The following is a 17,032-nucleotide window of genomic DNA, read 5'->3' as shown; positions in this document are numbered from 1 at the left end:
ATAACCACGCGTAGATAGCCCTTGCGGAAAAGGATCTCACATACATGACGGTACTTGCGGTTCATACCCGCGTGGTGAACGCCAATACCTCGTCTTAAAGCCTTGATAAGCCATACTGGTATAAGTCGTTGCCTCAGTTCTGTTACATACTCTTCAAATTCCGACGGTAAAAGTTTTCCATATCCGCCAGATGAAACCCGGCAATTGGGGCTTCAGGGTCAAAGGGTCAGATCATTGGGAATGCCTCTAGATCGGTCAATCAAGCTCGCGACAGGGGTGCATAAAAGACATATTCGGACTATTATCGAGCCCAAGTGGAGCGAGTAGGCTTGGGGTTGAGAACCCATTAAACACAAAGCTAGCTGGAGGGTGATATATGTACTTCCTCAAGTCCTAGTAGCGAGTGCTGTGTTCGATCATCTCCAGTTCGTTAACATTTGCCCTCTGGGTTAATTCCAACCATTTGTTAAACTCCTGTGGGTTGCCGACAGTTGCGGAGAGCGCGATGATTGGCCATGGGGCAAGTAAAAGCAGTTGTTCCCAGATAACCCCGTCGTCTGCTTGACCAAATGCAGTTAATCTCGTCGAATATTATACGCTTGACTCGAGATGACCATAGGTCTGCATTTGCCCGGGGGCAAGGAGCATGATTTGAAGAATGTGAGGCACTGTAATCAAGACTTGGCACCCAGTCGGGTTATTGATGCGGTAATCACGCGTATGAATCACCAATACGGATTCTCCAGTTTCTTTGAAGTTTTTAGAGAATCTTGCCTGAACCTCTACGGCAATTTGGTTGACAAGAGCCTTTGTAGGGGCTACATAGACAATGGCTCCTTCATTGTCGCCCTCTAAGATTTGCTTAATTGCATAGAAACTGGTGATTTAGGTTAGCAATGTCTTCATGAAAATCCACAATGCTATAGGTACAAGATACAAGATAATGAGAGAACCTACGAAATAAATGTCTTTCCTGCGCTTGTCGGGGCCACCACGAAGGGGCTCTTTCCTGCGTCGATTTGGTCCAAGATCTCCCGTTGCCATCTATCGGGCTCAAAGTCATGAACACGAGGGTCTTGGTGCGGAGCCCATACTTCGATCAAGGTATGGCCCAGCCTGAATCAGTTGGAATTCAAGTGTAGATAAATCAATGTTGACATCAGCATTGGGGGAGGCAACTGATGCAAACTGAAAGGAAAGTGGCTGTTTGCCCTGGGGTGAGATATCCACAACCGGAAGGCCAAGTTTGGTCATAGTATCCTGCAAGCACTTGGTTATATCCTCAGTTACATCATGGCTTTTTTCCTCGTAATCTCACAGACCGTGGCCCAAATAAGTGCGGCAACTGATATGGGGCGATCCCTTTGGTTGCCGCTGCACTTATACCCTAAGTCGATGCATGTACTCTGCATACTCGCTGCTTTAAACCTGTTTCTTTTCTTTATCTTGCTTTTCTCCAGAGAAACATGGTCTTATGTAATCCATTGCCCTAGAAACTCTCCACATTGGTATTTGGTGGTACGACCAACTGTATGTCGTACAGGGAACAGAACGGGGCTGTGCACGGATGTCTGGGCCTAAGGCATGACTATGACTACTACTACTACTACTACTACTACTACTACTCCTACTGTGCTGCGCCTTACAGGCTGTACATGTTTCCTTTGGGTCCTACTAGTAGTACAATAGTCGGTACTACCTTAGTACCACTTTTTGCTTTGTGCTAATTAACTCCAACCCCCATACGGAGTATATGTACTGTTATCATATCCCTTGCCTCCAATGGCGGTGCTGGGTTAACGTAGGGCAAAGTATGTAATTGTCGGGTCGGGGCACCACTGCCATAGGGATGTCCCACTGGAATTGTGCCTTATGCTCCATCACGGTTGTTATGGGGATTGAACCAGCTTTGACTGTGAGACAGAGGAAGCTGCCTTGTTTTCTGCCTTAGGAACCCTTAAGTTTTCTTAGTTATTCCCGAACTAGCGGGGAAGTCGCAGATTCAGCCTAGCACTTGTCGGGCGATTCCATTCACTATTCCAGAACCGTGGAAACATCAATAATGTCTTTATGGGATTGGAGAGGAAACGGTTCTAAGAAATTAGGTCAATCGTTGACTGTAACACATGATAGGAATCTCCCATTTCTTACTACTCAATGTTTGTTTTATATATTAGTACAGGTCCTTTCAGTCGAGATACAGTTCCATACGTGGGAGCTCAACACGGAACTAGCCACTACAGCAACAACGACCATTACCACTACCTACCTCACTTACAAACGTCATTCATTGCATATACACAGATCATACGAGTGTACTGACAACGACTTATTTTCACCATCTCCCAATCCTCAGTCGCAGCGACTCTGTACTTGATTATGGGCAACCATCATTCACGAGTCCGGAGCTATTCAGGGTCTCGCAACAGGTCTAATACTGCATCAAAGTACGACCGACGTCGGCAGGTGGCAACCGATATGCAGGCAAAAAGTGCACCTGTTCAAGCAGGAAGTGCCGATCTCTGGTCCCCTCCTCCATACACCCCACAGCACCCTTCAAATACTTCGGCATCCAGGGCTTCGTCATCTGGAGATTCGCCTTACTCGTTCCTGCGCGAATTTGATACTATTTTTCTGGTAGATGACAGTGGTAGCATGAGAGGGGGTCGCTGGAAAGAGGCTGCGGATGCTATTGCCGCCATCGCGCCCGTTTGTACCGCACATGACCAGGACGGTATTGATATATATTTCTTAAACTATCAACACGGAGGAACTGATCCCAGAACCGGCGCATATACTAACATCAAGACGTCGGATGATGTCCGCGAGATCTTTTACGGTGTCGAGCCGCAAGGAGCAACTCCAGCTGGGCGCCGTTTGCGTCAGATTCTGGACCCATACCTTCGTCGCGTGGAGGCCATAGCAGCCAAAGGAAAGGACCCTAGTGAGTCTGTGAAACCGCTCAACATCATCACCATCACAGACGGAGTGTTCACGGATGACGCGGAGAGTGTTATCATCAACGCCGCCAAAAGGTTGGATAAATGCAATGCTACACCATGGCAGATTGGCCTTCAGTTTTTCCAAATTGGGGATGACAAACATGCACAGGAATATCTGCAGATGCTGGACGATGACCTAGGCCACAAGTCAAAGAACGAGGGCATGCGAGATATTGTGGATACAGTGCCATGGAGAGGTGACAAGGGTCAAACGTTGAGCGCGGACGGAATTTTGAAATGCGTCCTCGGTGCTGTCAATCGCAAATATGACAAGTGCAACGCATTTCGCTAACCTGGCTTTTTTTTTATTTATTATTTTTTTTTGTTGGTCTGTTTCGCTCAAAGGTCCCAAATTGCAGAGCCTTTCAGATATTGACGCCTAATTTATTTCAATCATGATCGGTGACTTTTCAAACCCAACGGTCTGTTGCAAATAAAGGAAATGAGTTTCAAATGTTTCGCAGCAAGCGCCGCATAGCCGCCGAAAATCCCGTGCCAGACACGGATTTATATGATTCGCTCACTAGCTTGGACACAATAACCCTCCTCCCTTCTTTTTTCTTTTTGGCGTTCCTTTCATGCTTTTCTTACCCTCCATTTCTGTCCTGTTTGAAGGACGCTGAGACAGATTGCAACGAATTCCATTGCTGGGGAGTGAATGGCAATAATTTATTGGTCAAAAAATAAGATTGAAGGCCCTGATACTATTAATAAAAGATGCTTATTGCCCTAAAGTCTCCCTATGTTTACTTTAGCATGATCGTCAGTTGCCCAGCATCCAAGGGTCGGCCGAGTAGCGCCCGGCTTCGATGAGATATAGTAGTGCTGTAATAAATTTCCGACGATTTCATTGAACAATTGCCATTCCGATATTGCCAATGGTCTAGTTTTCCTGACTTGGTATCCAGACTAGCAAGTTTAGCCTGCTCTATCCTTAAGCTGAGGCCTGGTCCGTGAGGATGGATCTTCGGCCAAGTCCTAGTGCTATTGGGAATACCCATTAGCTCAGGCGAGGAGCGAATAAATCTTGACAAATTGTTTAGGTAGATTTCAGCAGGCTCTAACCTTGTCCGCTGACAGTACGTAAATGTTCGCATGGGAGGTTTGTTTACGCCTGGTACTTCCCAAACGATGAGGATCAAACCTTTTTGTTTTCCTTATAGGAGAATGGGATCTGATCTGTCTTGTAAGTCCTACACCTCCTGGTATGGCCAATACAGTAAAGAATACCATGCGTCGTGGCACCTGTTCCTCACGTGGTGGAGCAGGGCGATCGGCGAGAAAAATAAAATGTATCGGAGCAGTAATCAACCCGCTACCCTTACGTTACCTGGTCAGAGGTAGAAAAGTAACTGAATGATTCACCTTCAATTCCCTCCGTAATATTTCTGACTGGACTATCACTGCAGGTCTGGTGCTACGTCAACTCGAGAGTAGAGTCAGTCTGAAGGATTCTAGGTACGTAGTAGGAATAGGAGTGGAGTAGTTCATCTTCAGCTGCCGTCTAAATTTCCTTATCATCCATGAATCACTCGCAGATAATTTTTTCTTCCCACGGTTCTCAAGTGGCTCAGAATCATGTATGGTATTGTCACCAGCCACGCAGAACCCCTCCCCCCCCCCTTTTTATTTTTCCGGATTTCCATTCAATCAGATTCGCCGGAGAGCGTCTCCATGCGAGCCAAAAGTGGTTCGCTTCTCTCACCATGATCCGCCACCGCATGGTTAGCTGCAAAGTTGTGATCCATCTATCCACCCGCCCCCCCATTTGGCTCCTCTACTAAGGGCAACTAAGGCCCAGTAGTCTTTGGTTCGCCAGGTACAGGATACCAATTCAGTCATTTTCAGCTCCGGTCCCCGCTCCGTGAGTGGTCGATTGGAACTCTCGGGAACCATGTTTAGATCTCATCGCGCGTCCTCGCTACTTTTTTATTTCCCCCTAGCCTCAAAGGCTACCCTTTTCCCTTCGTGATTTGCAGGGGTTTGTGTGCACATCGTGACGTGGATATTGCAAAAAGCCGGTGGATCTTCGTACGGTTCAAAGGATAAGCGCCGGTCGAGCTACTCCGTATGCGTTTGTTGATCGATTGATTACCTTTCTTCTACCCCAATGCCCACAGTCTGCGACTGATTTATATTCTTACGACCATTGTTCACAGTGCGAGAGTCCGGACTCTCCACTCTTTTCTTCCAAATGTTCTCTTCTGACTAACCAGTTTCTCTCCACCGAGTGAATCTCATATCCACACTCCTTTAAGTCTTGGTCAAAGCACAGTATCTCCTGTAGCAAGCGCCAATATTCTTCTACCTTTTCTTCACGAATGTTCTCGACTCCGTCTATCCGCCTTGCCAGCGCTTAGAGCTCACGACCAACCAGTGTCATTGGCTCTGAGTATTTCCTATTTCACGTCAGGGGCATCGAAATTTAACTACTGTCCCGGCGCGGCTACTGAATCAATTGATTCCCAAGAGGCCAGACTGTTTGGTATCGATTTTTATTGGGGGGTTGTGATGGCACTTTGTTTAGCCTTGAGCTTATAGTCGCGGACTTATCTTTATTAATCCAACGTTCGCAAGTTTTACAGCGCACCCCAAACAACACCGGGTTACCCTCCTTTGTTCATAAATTTATCTGTCCAGGCTGGCCTTGGGGAAATTGCCTTGTCTCTCTCTTTCTGTTTCAAAAGTACATTATCCTACTTCAGTTCGCCTTGCTGCCATCCTTCGCCGCGCCAGATCTTGTTTATTTCTTGGTATTTTCTTAGTTATACCGCCATGGCTTCGACAACTTTAATGACATTTCTCCTGTGAGCCGCTTTCTACGTTCTGAATCCATTGCATACGCTAATAGCCGAATAGATATACTAATCCCCAGGTTAAGTCTGTCAAACTGCTAGGCTCATGGGATAACTTCGCCAAGTCGTATCCTATGGAGCACGACAGGCGTATTGGTCCAGGCCATTGGAGGGGATGCCATAGTTTTACTAGCATAATATGTGATGGAACGCCGAAGAATATTGGTTCATCTCGCTCCGGTGGTCTCAAAATGGGCGGCACATATTGGTATTATGTCAGTATTCTTACGTTGCTTCTGTTTGGCAGCTTTGTCTAACCTAAGATTAGTACTTACTGGACGATGATGTGGAATACTACAATCATGCGGAGCCAGTCACATCGCATTGTCCTCTTCTTCCCGGCCAGCCTGTCAACGTTCTTCATGTACCTGTCATTTTGCCGGATACACGTCCGATTCATCCCTGTGATAGAAGTCCAAGCCCGCAACAAACAGAAGAGCGGACTATGGACCCTAATGATAAATATATGAACCCGCGACAAGCCCCCAAACCAGCACTTCCACGCCTCCGCACATCTCCTCCACTGCTACAACAACCAACTCCGACTTGGTCTTTCAGCACTTCCCCTTTAGGTTTATTAACCAACAGAGGCGCTTCCCAGCCTAATAGTGCGACGCCTAAGGCTACAATGCAGAATGATCAAAGAGCTCCAGGTAGTAAAGCTGCTCGATCAGTCTCTCCTCCAAGATCAAGGGGTCTTCGAGCTGCTTTCCGACAATGGAATGCATCTTCTCCTGATCTCAACGTGACAGATGACCAGAATAGCGATTCTACGAAGCCCCGACTGTCCTTCAGGCCTGTCATCGGGCGTACTGAAAGCCTCAAAACCCTCCAGAACACGTCGAAGGATCACCATGTGTATCAGACGAGTCATACGTCGAAGGGGTGCCTACTCCCCCTGCGGCCTGCATCCTCTGGACATCCTGGAACTACGGCGCTATCTATCCAGGATCGGCGTGCTCTAAATCCAAAAATCACGGAACGTGCGACACCCAGAACTCCTTTGACTCTTCAAACGAACCATGAAATGATTACCACTAGAAATGGTGGTAATAAGGTCTATCCACATGCCCCCAAAGATTCTGTTGCTTCTGTGGACTCCGTCTCCTTGCTCGCGACTGCCTTGCCAGTGGCAGTTGAGGCTGCTGTAACCCCTACACCATTCACTTTCGCAGAAAAGAGGCTCCCCACTCTACCCAATACTCCTTCATCAGTCATGGACGAAGCGCTGCGTGATCTCGAAACTCGAGAAAAGGAGCTCGATGCAGAAAATCTTGGCAGTCATTTCTCTGAATTCAGTACGACGGAGGAGTCCACAAGCAGCTCTCCGTGCGAGAGAAGCCACTTTTCCGAATGGAGTACGGATACAGAGGTGATCTCTCCTGAGTCTATGACACCTTCGCTAACTCTCAACAATGGTACCCAAACTTTTTCTGCTCCGGAAGGGGTGGATTTTGCAGAACTGTGGAAGAACTCTGTTCCTGCTGAAACAAGTGATCCGAACACTCCACAGCTTACTGTTCATTCAAGGTCTTCCCCCACCACAATCAGTGGTGACTCACCTCTCCTTGATCTGCCACCTCCTCGTCTTACGGTCTCTTTATCCCCCTCTGATATGGATTTCGCTGGTCTTTGTATCAGTGATGCTGATGAGGTCGAAAGAGATCCCAAGCGCCATGCAGCTTTCTTTGGGGGGATAGAAGGACTTGGGCTTCTCCGAAGTCCTGAACCCTCTACTGTGCAGTTTGCAGGAAACGTCCGAGATGATGTGGAAACGACACATAACGAGAAGAGTGCAGTGCTCAGCAACGGCTATGATCGCTTCAGCATCAGCTCGCTACCAGGGCAGTCTGCAGAAATGCAAGAAATGATGGATGAGTTGAGTTATCTTAAATCGATGATTCAATCTTAGATGATGCGAGTGTATAGTTTACAATACGACTTTATATAGAGTGGAATTGATAAAACAAACATACCGGGCTTTCTGGTTTTTCGTTTCAAACTTCGTCCTTTTTGTTCTCCTGGTCGATAGCATGTAAGAAAATAGATAGTGTAGAAGATACTAAAAGGGCAATGGCTGAGAAGAATTTGTCTAGTTAGAATTGGGTCTAATTTATGTGTTCTGTTGGGATATTTTCGCTTTGACTAGTAGTGAGAGGTACAACGATCTTGGAAATATATGTAAGAGAGAGGTGTACAACAGGGTAGGAATGAAATATGTAATGATGAGCTGTACACTACTAACACATGACACAGAACCAACTTCCAGCTCCTTATATTGGGAATGGTATTATACTACTTGCCTGTTCGAAGGGGTTAACTACCCTATGCCCTGAATTACCAGGTAAGGTTTAAAGGTTTTACTAAGGCGACTTGGGGGGACGCGCGAGACAGATAAATACCACGTGCCAAGAGGTCCGCTATTCCGCGACTCCACCGTCCATTAACTATTTATCCATCTTGGGCAACGTCAGGCGCGGGACATACTAGAAGTAAGCGAACCCGTTAAAATTAAACCTGCAAAAGAATGGACTAAAGGGAGTATCGCGCGATTATGACCGAAGACTATTCTCATCTTTCATCGTTGCGGCATGAGCCGCAACTCACTCCTGTTGCGGAAAAGTCACTACCGGCAAAATGCAAGGCCACCACGCTGAAATATTGTCCTACGATGGACCTTATCTCCCTCGTTACAGAGGATGATGAATTACGAGTTTTCCGATTGAATGGACAGAGGGTCTTTGGGGGTTCGTTCAAGGGAGATCCCTATTTGGATGAAGACGACGGCAGGGGTGAAATCCGAAAGTTGATGTGGAAAAACAATGGTGCGTCCTTGGCTTCCAGTCGCCATATACTGTTGTTTCTTGCAAATATAGTTATTTGTATCGCAGATAGTCTTACCAATTGCTAGGTCACCTACTTGCTGTCGCTTGTGCGGATAATACTATCCGTATCATTAGTGCTTACAGTGGTAAAACCGTCCATCATTATCCTGCTTATGAAGGGCAGAGTGATGCCGACCAACCGTTCAGGGTTACTTGTTTGGGCTGGGGTGTAAACTTCACCGATAGCAAGGCTGCACAACTGCAATTGGAAGAGGCTGCCGGGCAATTATCTGTCGAGGACCTGCTGTCGTCGGATGTACATCCATCAAAAGCAGCTGCCTTACTCAAAGCTGACCTACCAAGGGAGTTAGCTTTACTAGATATCGAGAGCTCATTACCTAAACTGAGCACATTGCCTGCGACAGGAAGCGAGTAGGTCCCCCGACCACCCAAAAAGCGCAGCCACCTCCCACTAACTCTAAGACTCCAGTGACGACGTGTTTAGTTCTCGGGCGTCGATTGATGCCATCTTTCATTCTGCCGGCAGGAACACCAGTGGCACGGTAGATGTCTTGTTGGTAGGCTTTGATGATGGCACCGTTCACTTGCGAATTTTTGATTGCTTCGAAATAGGCTCATTTCAAGTGGGCAGTTCCGTTGGGCCTTCCAGCTCATGCAGGATCCTTCAGCACGCCTCTCATCCATTGAGCTCCACCCATGCATTGCTAGCATCCTCACATACAGACGATAGTTCAGATTCCTTGTACTTACTCACTCTCGACCTTCGTTTTATCACGCGATCCGGCAGATATCTTTCACTACTTGCACATAAGACAACCCAGCTTCAAAACCTACTCAGATACATCAACCAGGTACAAAGACAGGTTGAGCTCGAGTGGAAAAATGCACAAGAACTACCGGCAAGGTACATGCGCAGTATAAACGAAGATTTGCAGGAAAAGTGCCATTGTGATTTCGTCACGGCTGCCTACCACCTAGTGGTCACTGGAGACTGTTTTGAACCAATGAAGGAGTTCTTGGTAGATATCGTGGGGGAAAGAGTAGGGCATCTCCTTTTGGAAGCAGCATTCATCAAACGCTGATGTGATTTCTAGGGACACAAAAGATGGGAGAAAGCTGTATCGAGCGGCTACGAAAATGTTCGACGTTTGACACACGAATGCCTTCTTCCGGCTCTCGAACGATGTGAAGTGTTACTTAGTCGCCTCATCGGGCTCTCAAAATTTCATAAAATATGTGGTGTCCTAGGTCTGGAGACAGCAGATCTGAATGCGATTGTCGAGACTCTGGATTGCCTTCATCTCTTATCTCACCAGATTCTCATCAATGCGAATGAAGAATTAAGCCAATTTAACTCATTTTCGCGATGGCTTCGCCACGAAATCGAAATGCAGAGCGCTGAACCTATGTCCCAGACGCTGGAAGAGCTACAGGAGAAAACGGATATGGTTGAATATCCGCAGACTCTGAAGTATATCAGAGGCGCGTTAACCAAGAGCAAACTACGAAACTTCATCCAGCAACTGCCCTTGATCGGATTTGCAAGGCCCGCCCCCAGTACTTCAGATAAGTGGGCACCAACCGAACACGATGGGTCATTCTATGACACGTTTAAGAAATTGCTGGAGCAGAGCAACCAAGCCTCCGATGCCGATGCTCCAGCTGAACTGCCGAAGATGAATGATCTCACAAAGCGCCTCGGACTACAGTTCGAAAAAGTCTTTGGCCAGATCGCCTTGACACAGCGTAGAGGTATCCTTCATAGGTCCCCACTTTCCCTTCACCCAGATTGTGACAAAGATATCGTTGATCTTGTCATGCGCTACGAGGTACCATGCCCTTGATAAATGTAGGCGAGAAACAGTGCTCACCATAACCCTAGGATGTTGGAGAACAAAAATCGTGTGTGATATATGTGGCTACTAGGTCCATCCGGTCGAAACATATACGTACGTATAGCCCCATTTGTGTATGTCTCTGCTTTTTTAACCTCTTCCTCACGACTTCCAGTGTATATATACCGCACGGTTCTGGACTGCGAAAATGGGGTCAGCTCCACCCGAACGACAGGTATAGGAGCTATCGATCTACAAGAGGGGGAAATACGCCAAATACAGTTCGTGGAGGATGATACCATCATGGTACTCTGGTCTAATAACGGTATATTACGCTTTGATATACCCGTCGTGAAGGTTATAGATGTTAACAATGATTTGCAGAAGGATCCTCTTACCTTCTCAACTTCCCTTTTCAGCCGGCACCCACTAGTGAAAGTCCACACCTTGTCAGCTTCGAGGACTATGATAGCGATACGACATCATTTACGCCCGCTGCACCCACGGTGACGCTTGATGTCTTGGCCCCAGAATCCGAAACTACGCAGTGGATTAAACATGCTTTTACCATACCTGGGCCCAAACTCAAGCCCACGAGGATATATGTCAACGGCCGACACGACCGTCGAGCGATCTGTGTCTTGTACGGCGACGGTCTGCGTTATGAGGTTTTAGATTTAGACGCGGAGATGGAAGATGAAGAGGAGGAAGACGAAGAGCCAGAGGACAGCGAGTAGAGGCCGGGGGTAATAATAATGCTTGGTTGTCATCTGGTTGTTCCTGATGGAAAGCGGCCAAGGCTAACAAGGTGAGGTTGACTCTCTCACCAGCAAATTAGCGTGTTGATGAGCAACTCTAGGTTCCACCATCGGCAGGGACAAAGCTGCTCCAGGCAGGGATGTGCCTCTGTTTCGCGTTTGTTTATTGATATGTCGGTTGTGACTGGCTGTCGGGCTTTTGTTCAATGACTGCAATGAGTCCCTGACATCTGATGTTTGAATGGGCTCTTCACAGATTATTGTTCTTTAAACTATACTTAGGATAGTCCCGATAAATATAATTTATTTACTTATTTATAATTTGGTTCCTACGGTTCCAAATATTAATAGATTTGTGCGATGGGGTTGACACCCTGACTATCATTAAAAAAAGGGCGTGGTCGCCGGGGCCACACAAGTGGGTAGGGTGGAAGTGCTTCAAGAAGCAAAATCAAAACAAGCAAAACACCCATGGAGGGGGAAAAATTTGGGGGAAGGAAAAGAAGGAACCAGAAGAAAAACAAGGGAGGGGCAATACCTCAGGCAACAATGGAACTGGTGACGAAAGTATGTGGCCGATCCTCTTAAAAGTAAGAAGGATATGCATTACCACCACACCACAACCCTCACCCACACTCCCTTACAGCTGCAAGAGGAGGGGAAACCTGTAAGAAAATAGACAATATGATAGATAGCATAGCATGATAAAAAGGTTAGTCGACGATTTTATGCTGATAGGGCCGGTCCTATTGATTTTCATTCGGGGATTGACGGTGCCCTTTCAGGCTGTCTAGCGGTCACGTGCCATGACTAAACCAGTGGTCACAGTCCAATCAGCAGGCGAGTTTTGGGGGCTCCGCCGAGCGCTGACTGGTTGTTTTCTGCCCATCGTCGCTCTCATTCCTCATTGCGGATCAAAAGTTGAAGGGACACACTATTATTCTCCCTCGCTCTCGCTTTCTCTCTCCCCTTCTCTTTCTCTCTTTTGATTAAACGTTTTCTATCAGAACTTAAAAAAAAAGGTTTCTGTGAACCAAATAATTACCTCTCTCTTCTCCTGTCTCTCTGAAACATAGACCTCGGAGTGCGGTTTTTTTCCCTATTCTCCTGGCTCTTCGGCGTGCACCACAAGCCGTCTTTTCCTCCCTCTTGTCCTACTTGCCGGAAGAACTGGTGCATGCCTCGTCATATATCCACAAAAACAGCAGGATTTCTTTCTGTCTCCTCGTCCACGCTGCCACTCCTTTGTCGTGGGCAATTTTCATAATTAACTTGTTGCCTATTAAAATTTAGTCAAGCCAGAGGAGCTGTATTTGTTTTATTTCTTACCTTTTCTTTTTCTTTTCTTTCCCGTGGTCAGTGTCCCACTTCCGACAACATGAATGTCACTCAGGTATTGGAGGGCACTCTGTCGCCAGGTAAGATTTCCCCTCTACCCTCTCTATTGAAACGGTCTTTGGAGCGATCAAGAACGATGCTGACGGGTGATTTTTGCTTTGATTAATAGATGCGACAACACGTACAAATGCGGAACAGCAGCTTGTCCACGCGGCGGAGGTCGATTTCGTATGTTTCCCGGGCGCTCCATTAGGTGTCGCTTCGAGCGATCACTCGTTGACCGTCATCATTATGCTAACCGTGGCGTTTCCCCCATGTAGGCCGGATACCTTGTTACCCTTGGCCAAGAACTGGCGAATGAAAACACCCCTTCCCACATCAGAACCGCTGCGGGTCTCGCACTGAAGAATGCTTTCACTTTCAGAGATCATGCTAAGCTACGTGAAGTGCAAGGAAAATGGCAGCAACAAATTAGCCCGGAGATTAAGACACAGGTCAAGGAGCTTGCGCTCAAGACTTTGGATTCTAAAGACGCCCGGGCCGGCCAGTCTGCAGCCCAGTTTATCGTCTCTATTGCCGCCATCGAGCTACCTCGGAATGAATGGCCCGAGTTGATGAATGTTTTGGTTCAGAATATCGCCAACGGGTCCAGCCAGTTGAAGCAAGCATCCCTCATCACAATCGGTTTCATCTGTGAATCCCAGGATACTGATCTTCGGGAGAGCTTGACTACTCACTCCAATGCAATCTTGACCGCTGTTGTGCAGGGCGCCCGACGTGAAGAAACCAACATGGATATCCGCTACGCTGCTATCAAGGCTCTCAGTGACTCAGTAGATTTTGTTCGGTCGAACATGGATAATGAAGGTGAACGTAATTATATCATGCAGGTGGTCTGTGAGGCTACACAGGCCGATGATCTCCGTGTTCAGGCGGGCGCATTTGGTTGCTTGAACCGTATCATGGCTGCTTATTACGAGAAAATGCGCTTCTACATGGAGAAGGCTTTGTTTGGCCTCAGCATCATGGGTATGAAGAGCGAGGAGGAAGATGTCGCCAAGCTGGCTATTGAATTCTGGTGCTCCGTTTGCGAAGAGGAAATTGCCATTGAAGATGACAACGCTGCGGTTCGTCTAGTTTTCTACACGCATTTGAAGGGGAAGATTACTAACGAATTGAATAGGCGCAAGCGGAGGGTTCACCTGAGGTCCGTCCTTTCTTTGGCTTCGCCCGCGTGGCGTGCAGAGAGGTTGTCCCTGTCTTGTTGCAGGCTATGTGCAGACAGGATGAGGATGCGACGGATGATGAGTACAATGTTTCTCGCGCGGCTTATCAGGCTCTGCAACTCTATGCTTCTTGTGTCCAGGGTGAGGTCATCCAGCCTGTCCTCTCCTTTGTTGAGGAGAACATTCGTAATGAAGATTGGCGTCGAAGAGACGCTGCAGTTGCGGCGTTCGGTGCCATCATGGATGGACCGGATCCTAAGGTCCTTGAACCCCTGGTCAAGCAGGCCTTGGGTGTTCTTGTTGGCATGATGGAAGATAGTTCCATCCAAGTTCGTGATTCGGCAGCCTATGCCCTTGGTCGCGTGTGCGACTTCTGCTCTGAGACCCTGGACCCTGACGTGCATTTACAACCCCTTATTTCTTGCCTGTTCAACGGGCTTGCTAGCACCCCTAAGATTGCCAGCTCCTGCTGCTGGGCTCTGATGAACGTTGCCGATCGTTTTGCCGGTGACGTTGGTGCGCAGACGAACCCCCTATCAAAGCACTTTGAAGAGAGTGTTAAGTCGCTTCTTACTCTCACTGAGAGGTATGTCTGATATAGTTCAAAGGGTGGTCTTCCTGGACCTGGCTTACTAACATCTTAATAGGCAAGATGCAGACAACCAGCTCCGGACTGCTGGATATGAAGTTCTGAACTCCTTCGTGACTAATGCGGCGAACGACAGTCTCCCCATGGTTGCGAGCCTCTCCGACGTTGTGATTCAGCGTCTGGAGCACACCATCCCCATGCAACAGCAAGTTGTTAGTGTGGAAGATCGGATCACTCTGGAAGAGGTGCAAACTAGCTTAACCAGCGTTATATTGGTAAGTTCTTTAAGCCCAGGGGTGCATTTATGTGTAATTTGACTGACAATTTAGGCTATTGTTCAACGTCTCGAGACTGAGATTAAGCCTCAGGCAGACCGTATCATGCATGCGATGATCCAGGTCCTAACAACTGTTCCCCCCAAGTCCAGCGTGCCTGATGTCGTCTTCGCCACAGTCGGCGCTATTGCAAGTGCACTAGAGGAGGACTTCGTCAAGTATATGGAACCCTTCTCGCCATTCCTTTATAACGCTCTTGGCAACCAAGAAGAACCTGGCCTCTGTGCTATGGCCATTGGACTGGTCAGCGATATCTCCCGTGCCTTGAATGAAAAGGTCCAGCCATACTGCGACTCGTTCATGAACTACTTGCTCAATAACTTGAGGGTAAGATAATTATATTCATGATAGTAAACTAAGATCTGTCCCTTGCTAAGTCCTTTTTGCAGAGCTCCACGAATCAATTGAAGCCTGCAATCCTCGAGACGTTCGGAGACATTGCTCAGGCTATTGGAACACACTTCGACACATACCTGTCTGTTGTCGCCCAGGTCCTCCAGCAGGCATCGATTGTAACCGCCAGCTCGGACGTTAATATTGAGATGCTTGACTACATTGTCTCGCTTCGCGAAGGCATTATGGATGCCTGGGGTGGTATTGTTTTGTCTTATAAGGGCAAGCCTCAAGGTAAGCAAGTGTGTAACACAGTCTTTGAGACGTGTGCTAAGCCATCTGCAGTGACTCAGCTCCAGCCCTATGTTGAATCTATCTTCCAGCTCCTCCACCTGATCTCTCAGGATCTCAACCGGAGTGAGGGGCTGATGAGGGCCTCCATGGGTGTTCTTGGGTACGTTTGTCATATTGAGCCTTCTCACACGTACTGTTGTGTCTAACTATTAAACAGCGACATCGCGGAGTCGTTCCCAAATGGAGAGTTTGCGGCCTTCTTCCGTAACGCCTGGGTCACGGACTTGGTCAGAGACACTAGAAACAACCGAGACTTTGGCACGACCACAGTTGACACTGCTCGCTGGGCTCGTGAACAGGTCAAACGTCAGGTCACCTTGTCTACTGCCGCAGCCATGGCGTAAGCATGGACCCTAGCGCTCAAAAAGCCATCAATTGCTCTCGTCGAGACCACCCTCCTCGGAGCAAGCCGCTCCTTTAGGCGCACTCAGAGAAGTTACGCCATGGACCACTTGCTCCCATTCCATAAAGTGAATATCGTTTCACGAGGAATGCTGAAACGCCGTGCCGTGGATCGAACTTGCCAGACGAAATATCCCTGTATCATATGGTACGGTTGAACGAGCTGATACCGCTTTGATCTAAGCACTACCACCCTCTCCGTTCTTCAAACTTCCCTATCCCATCACCCTTTCCCATGTTCCCCAGTCCTTCAGCTCCCTGTTGGGCACTCCCTGTTTCCCACTTTTCGGAACCATTAGCCCCCCCTCATGACGCCTGAATGCACCCTGTTCATCGCTGCTGGCATCTTGTTTGTTTATCACCTTCATCCTACTATTACTATCGATTTACCCCCTTCCCTTCTCCGTTCCAAGTCGCCTTAATTAGACAAAGACCCCTATAGCATTATCTTCAACCTCATGTATGCCCAAGAAGTCATGTAACCCCTTAAGAGAAACACTGCAACGAATATTTCACACTTCCCGTATATTCCGATTCTACCCACCAAAAGATCCTGTATAGAGCCAATGATACAACCTGAATAAGCGTGTGTGAGATGCTTAGTAGCAGAATCTGACCTGCCTGTGGACAGTGGGGTGTGGTATAGTAGATCAAGGGGCCCCGATGGTCAGGTAACGTATACAATGTAATCCGTGGCGCAGATTTGCGTTTGGATGTCATGGTAGTCTCCAGAGAGGGAAGTAGAGGCTAGTCCTCAACCTACGTCCCGTCAAACTGTTAAAGCCAATCAATGATCGGGCTGCGGTGGCAGATGTATCGGGTTCGCGCCACACACTCAGGCATATAAATAACCCACCGTCCTTTCCCTGACAACAGTGATCCATTGATATCATGGGGTAGAATCTGTTGGGATGGTAAGCGGATATATGCACGAGCCGATAGAAGCAGTATTCAATACTGGGGTATGGTTACGTGGCTCTTATCCTATATTGAAATTATAGTGCTCGTATTGTGGGAGCTATGTAGTGATTACTCGCCTTGGCATAGTACTGCAGGATGATAACTGTATGTATTTGATACTCCACAATACTGCCTGAGGCACTCACTCGCAGTTACCACGTGACTAAAATAAGGGCAAGAGTCACATAACCCTACCCGC

The 17,032-nt window shown here is 47.7% G+C and overlaps 5 protein-coding genes across 5 annotated transcripts; 4 read left to right on the top strand and 1 right to left on the bottom strand.

Annotated features, from left to right (window-relative positions):
- Window positions 1-393: 393 nt before the first annotated feature.
- Window positions 394-1,254, bottom strand: BDV27DRAFT_155243 (putative DEAD/DEAH box helicase; the record flags this gene model as incomplete). The annotated part of the gene is made up of 4 exons (XM_032072103.1): window positions 394-557; window positions 615-877; window positions 958-1,116; window positions 1,190-1,254. 4 exons carry the CDS (start codon window positions 1,252-1,254, stop codon window positions 394-396), a joined length of 651 nt encoding a protein of 216 aa, XP_031930232.1.
- A 787-nt stretch (window positions 1,255-2,041) lies between these two features.
- On the top strand, window positions 2,042-3,385 carry BDV27DRAFT_124348 (uncharacterized protein). The gene has a single exon (XM_032066064.1). The coding sequence runs from the start codon at window positions 2,380-2,382 to the stop codon at window positions 3,292-3,294; it is 915 nt and encodes a 304-aa protein (XP_031930231.1). The 5' UTR covers window positions 2,042-2,379; the 3' UTR covers window positions 3,295-3,385.
- Window positions 3,386-5,338: 1,953 nt separating this feature from the next.
- BDV27DRAFT_79898 (uncharacterized protein) lies at window positions 5,339-7,825 on the top strand. Its single transcript, XM_032077631.1, has 3 exons — window positions 5,339-5,809; window positions 5,862-6,072; window positions 6,126-7,825. Exons 1-3 carry the CDS (start codon window positions 5,778-5,780, stop codon window positions 7,767-7,769), a joined length of 1,887 nt encoding a protein of 628 aa, XP_031930230.1. The 5' UTR covers window positions 5,339-5,777; the 3' UTR covers window positions 7,770-7,825.
- A 501-nt stretch (window positions 7,826-8,326) lies between these two features.
- On the top strand, window positions 8,327-11,622 carry BDV27DRAFT_124346 (putative anaphase-promoting complex component Cut20/Apc4). Its single transcript, XM_032066063.1, has 7 exons — window positions 8,327-8,682; window positions 8,769-9,114; window positions 9,173-9,743; window positions 9,798-10,532; window positions 10,586-10,652; window positions 10,714-10,863; window positions 10,923-11,622. The coding sequence occupies exons 1-7, from the start codon at window positions 8,412-8,414 to the stop codon at window positions 11,273-11,275; spliced, it is 2,493 nt and encodes an 830-aa protein (XP_031930229.1). The 5' UTR covers window positions 8,327-8,411; the 3' UTR covers window positions 11,276-11,622.
- A 619-nt stretch (window positions 11,623-12,241) lies between these two features.
- On the top strand, window positions 12,242-16,484 carry BDV27DRAFT_124344 (karyopherin beta). Its single transcript, XM_032066062.1, has 9 exons — window positions 12,242-12,714; window positions 12,804-12,862; window positions 12,955-13,761; window positions 13,818-14,446; window positions 14,508-14,724; window positions 14,779-15,111; window positions 15,174-15,411; window positions 15,463-15,571; window positions 15,629-16,484. The coding sequence occupies exons 1-9, from the start codon at window positions 12,675-12,677 to the stop codon at window positions 15,813-15,815; spliced, it is 2,619 nt and encodes an 872-aa protein (XP_031930228.1). The 5' UTR covers window positions 12,242-12,674; the 3' UTR covers window positions 15,816-16,484.
- The last annotated feature ends 548 nt before the right edge of the window (window positions 16,485-17,032 follow it).

Source organism: Aspergillus caelatus (genome assembly GCF_009193585.1).
Source record: "Aspergillus caelatus strain CBS 763.97 unplaced genomic scaffold BDV27scaffold_40, whole genome shotgun sequence".
NCBI lineage: Eukaryota > Fungi > Ascomycota > Eurotiomycetes > Eurotiales > Aspergillaceae > Aspergillus > Aspergillus caelatus.
This window is presented reverse-complemented; position numbering and strand designations above follow the sequence as displayed.

Coding starts and splice junctions, on each gene's coding strand:
- BDV27DRAFT_124348 (XM_032066064.1), top strand. CDS start 2,380: ATGGGCAACCATCATTCACGAGTCCGGAGCTATTCAGGGTCTCGCAAC.
- BDV27DRAFT_79898 (XM_032077631.1), top strand. CDS start 5,778: ATGGCTTCGACAACTTTAATGACATTTCTCCT. Junction 5,810..5,861: donor ACTTTAATGACATTTCTCCT/GTGAGCCGCTTT, acceptor ATAGCCGAATAG/ATATACTAATCCCCAGGTTA. Junction 6,073..6,125: donor GCGGCACATATTGGTATTAT/GTCAGTATTCTT, acceptor ACCTAAGATTAG/TACTTACTGGACGATGATGT.
- BDV27DRAFT_124346 (XM_032066063.1), top strand. CDS start 8,412: ATGACCGAAGACTATTCTCATCTTTCATCGTTGCGGCATGAGCCGCAA. Junction 9,115..9,172: donor TTGCCTGCGACAGGAAGCGA/GTAGGTCCCCCG, acceptor CTAAGACTCCAG/TGACGACGTGTTTAGTTCTC. Junction 10,653..10,713: donor CATCCGGTCGAAACATATAC/GTACGTATAGCC, acceptor CACGACTTCCAG/TGTATATATACCGCACGGTT.
- BDV27DRAFT_124344 (XM_032066062.1), top strand. CDS start 12,675: ATGAATGTCACTCAGGTATTGGAGGGCACTCTGTCGCCAG. Junction 12,863..12,954: donor ACGCGGCGGAGGTCGATTTC/GTATGTTTCCCG, acceptor TCCCCCATGTAG/GCCGGATACCTTGTTACCCT. Junction 14,447..14,507: donor CTTCTTACTCTCACTGAGAG/GTATGTCTGATA, acceptor ACATCTTAATAG/GCAAGATGCAGACAACCAGC.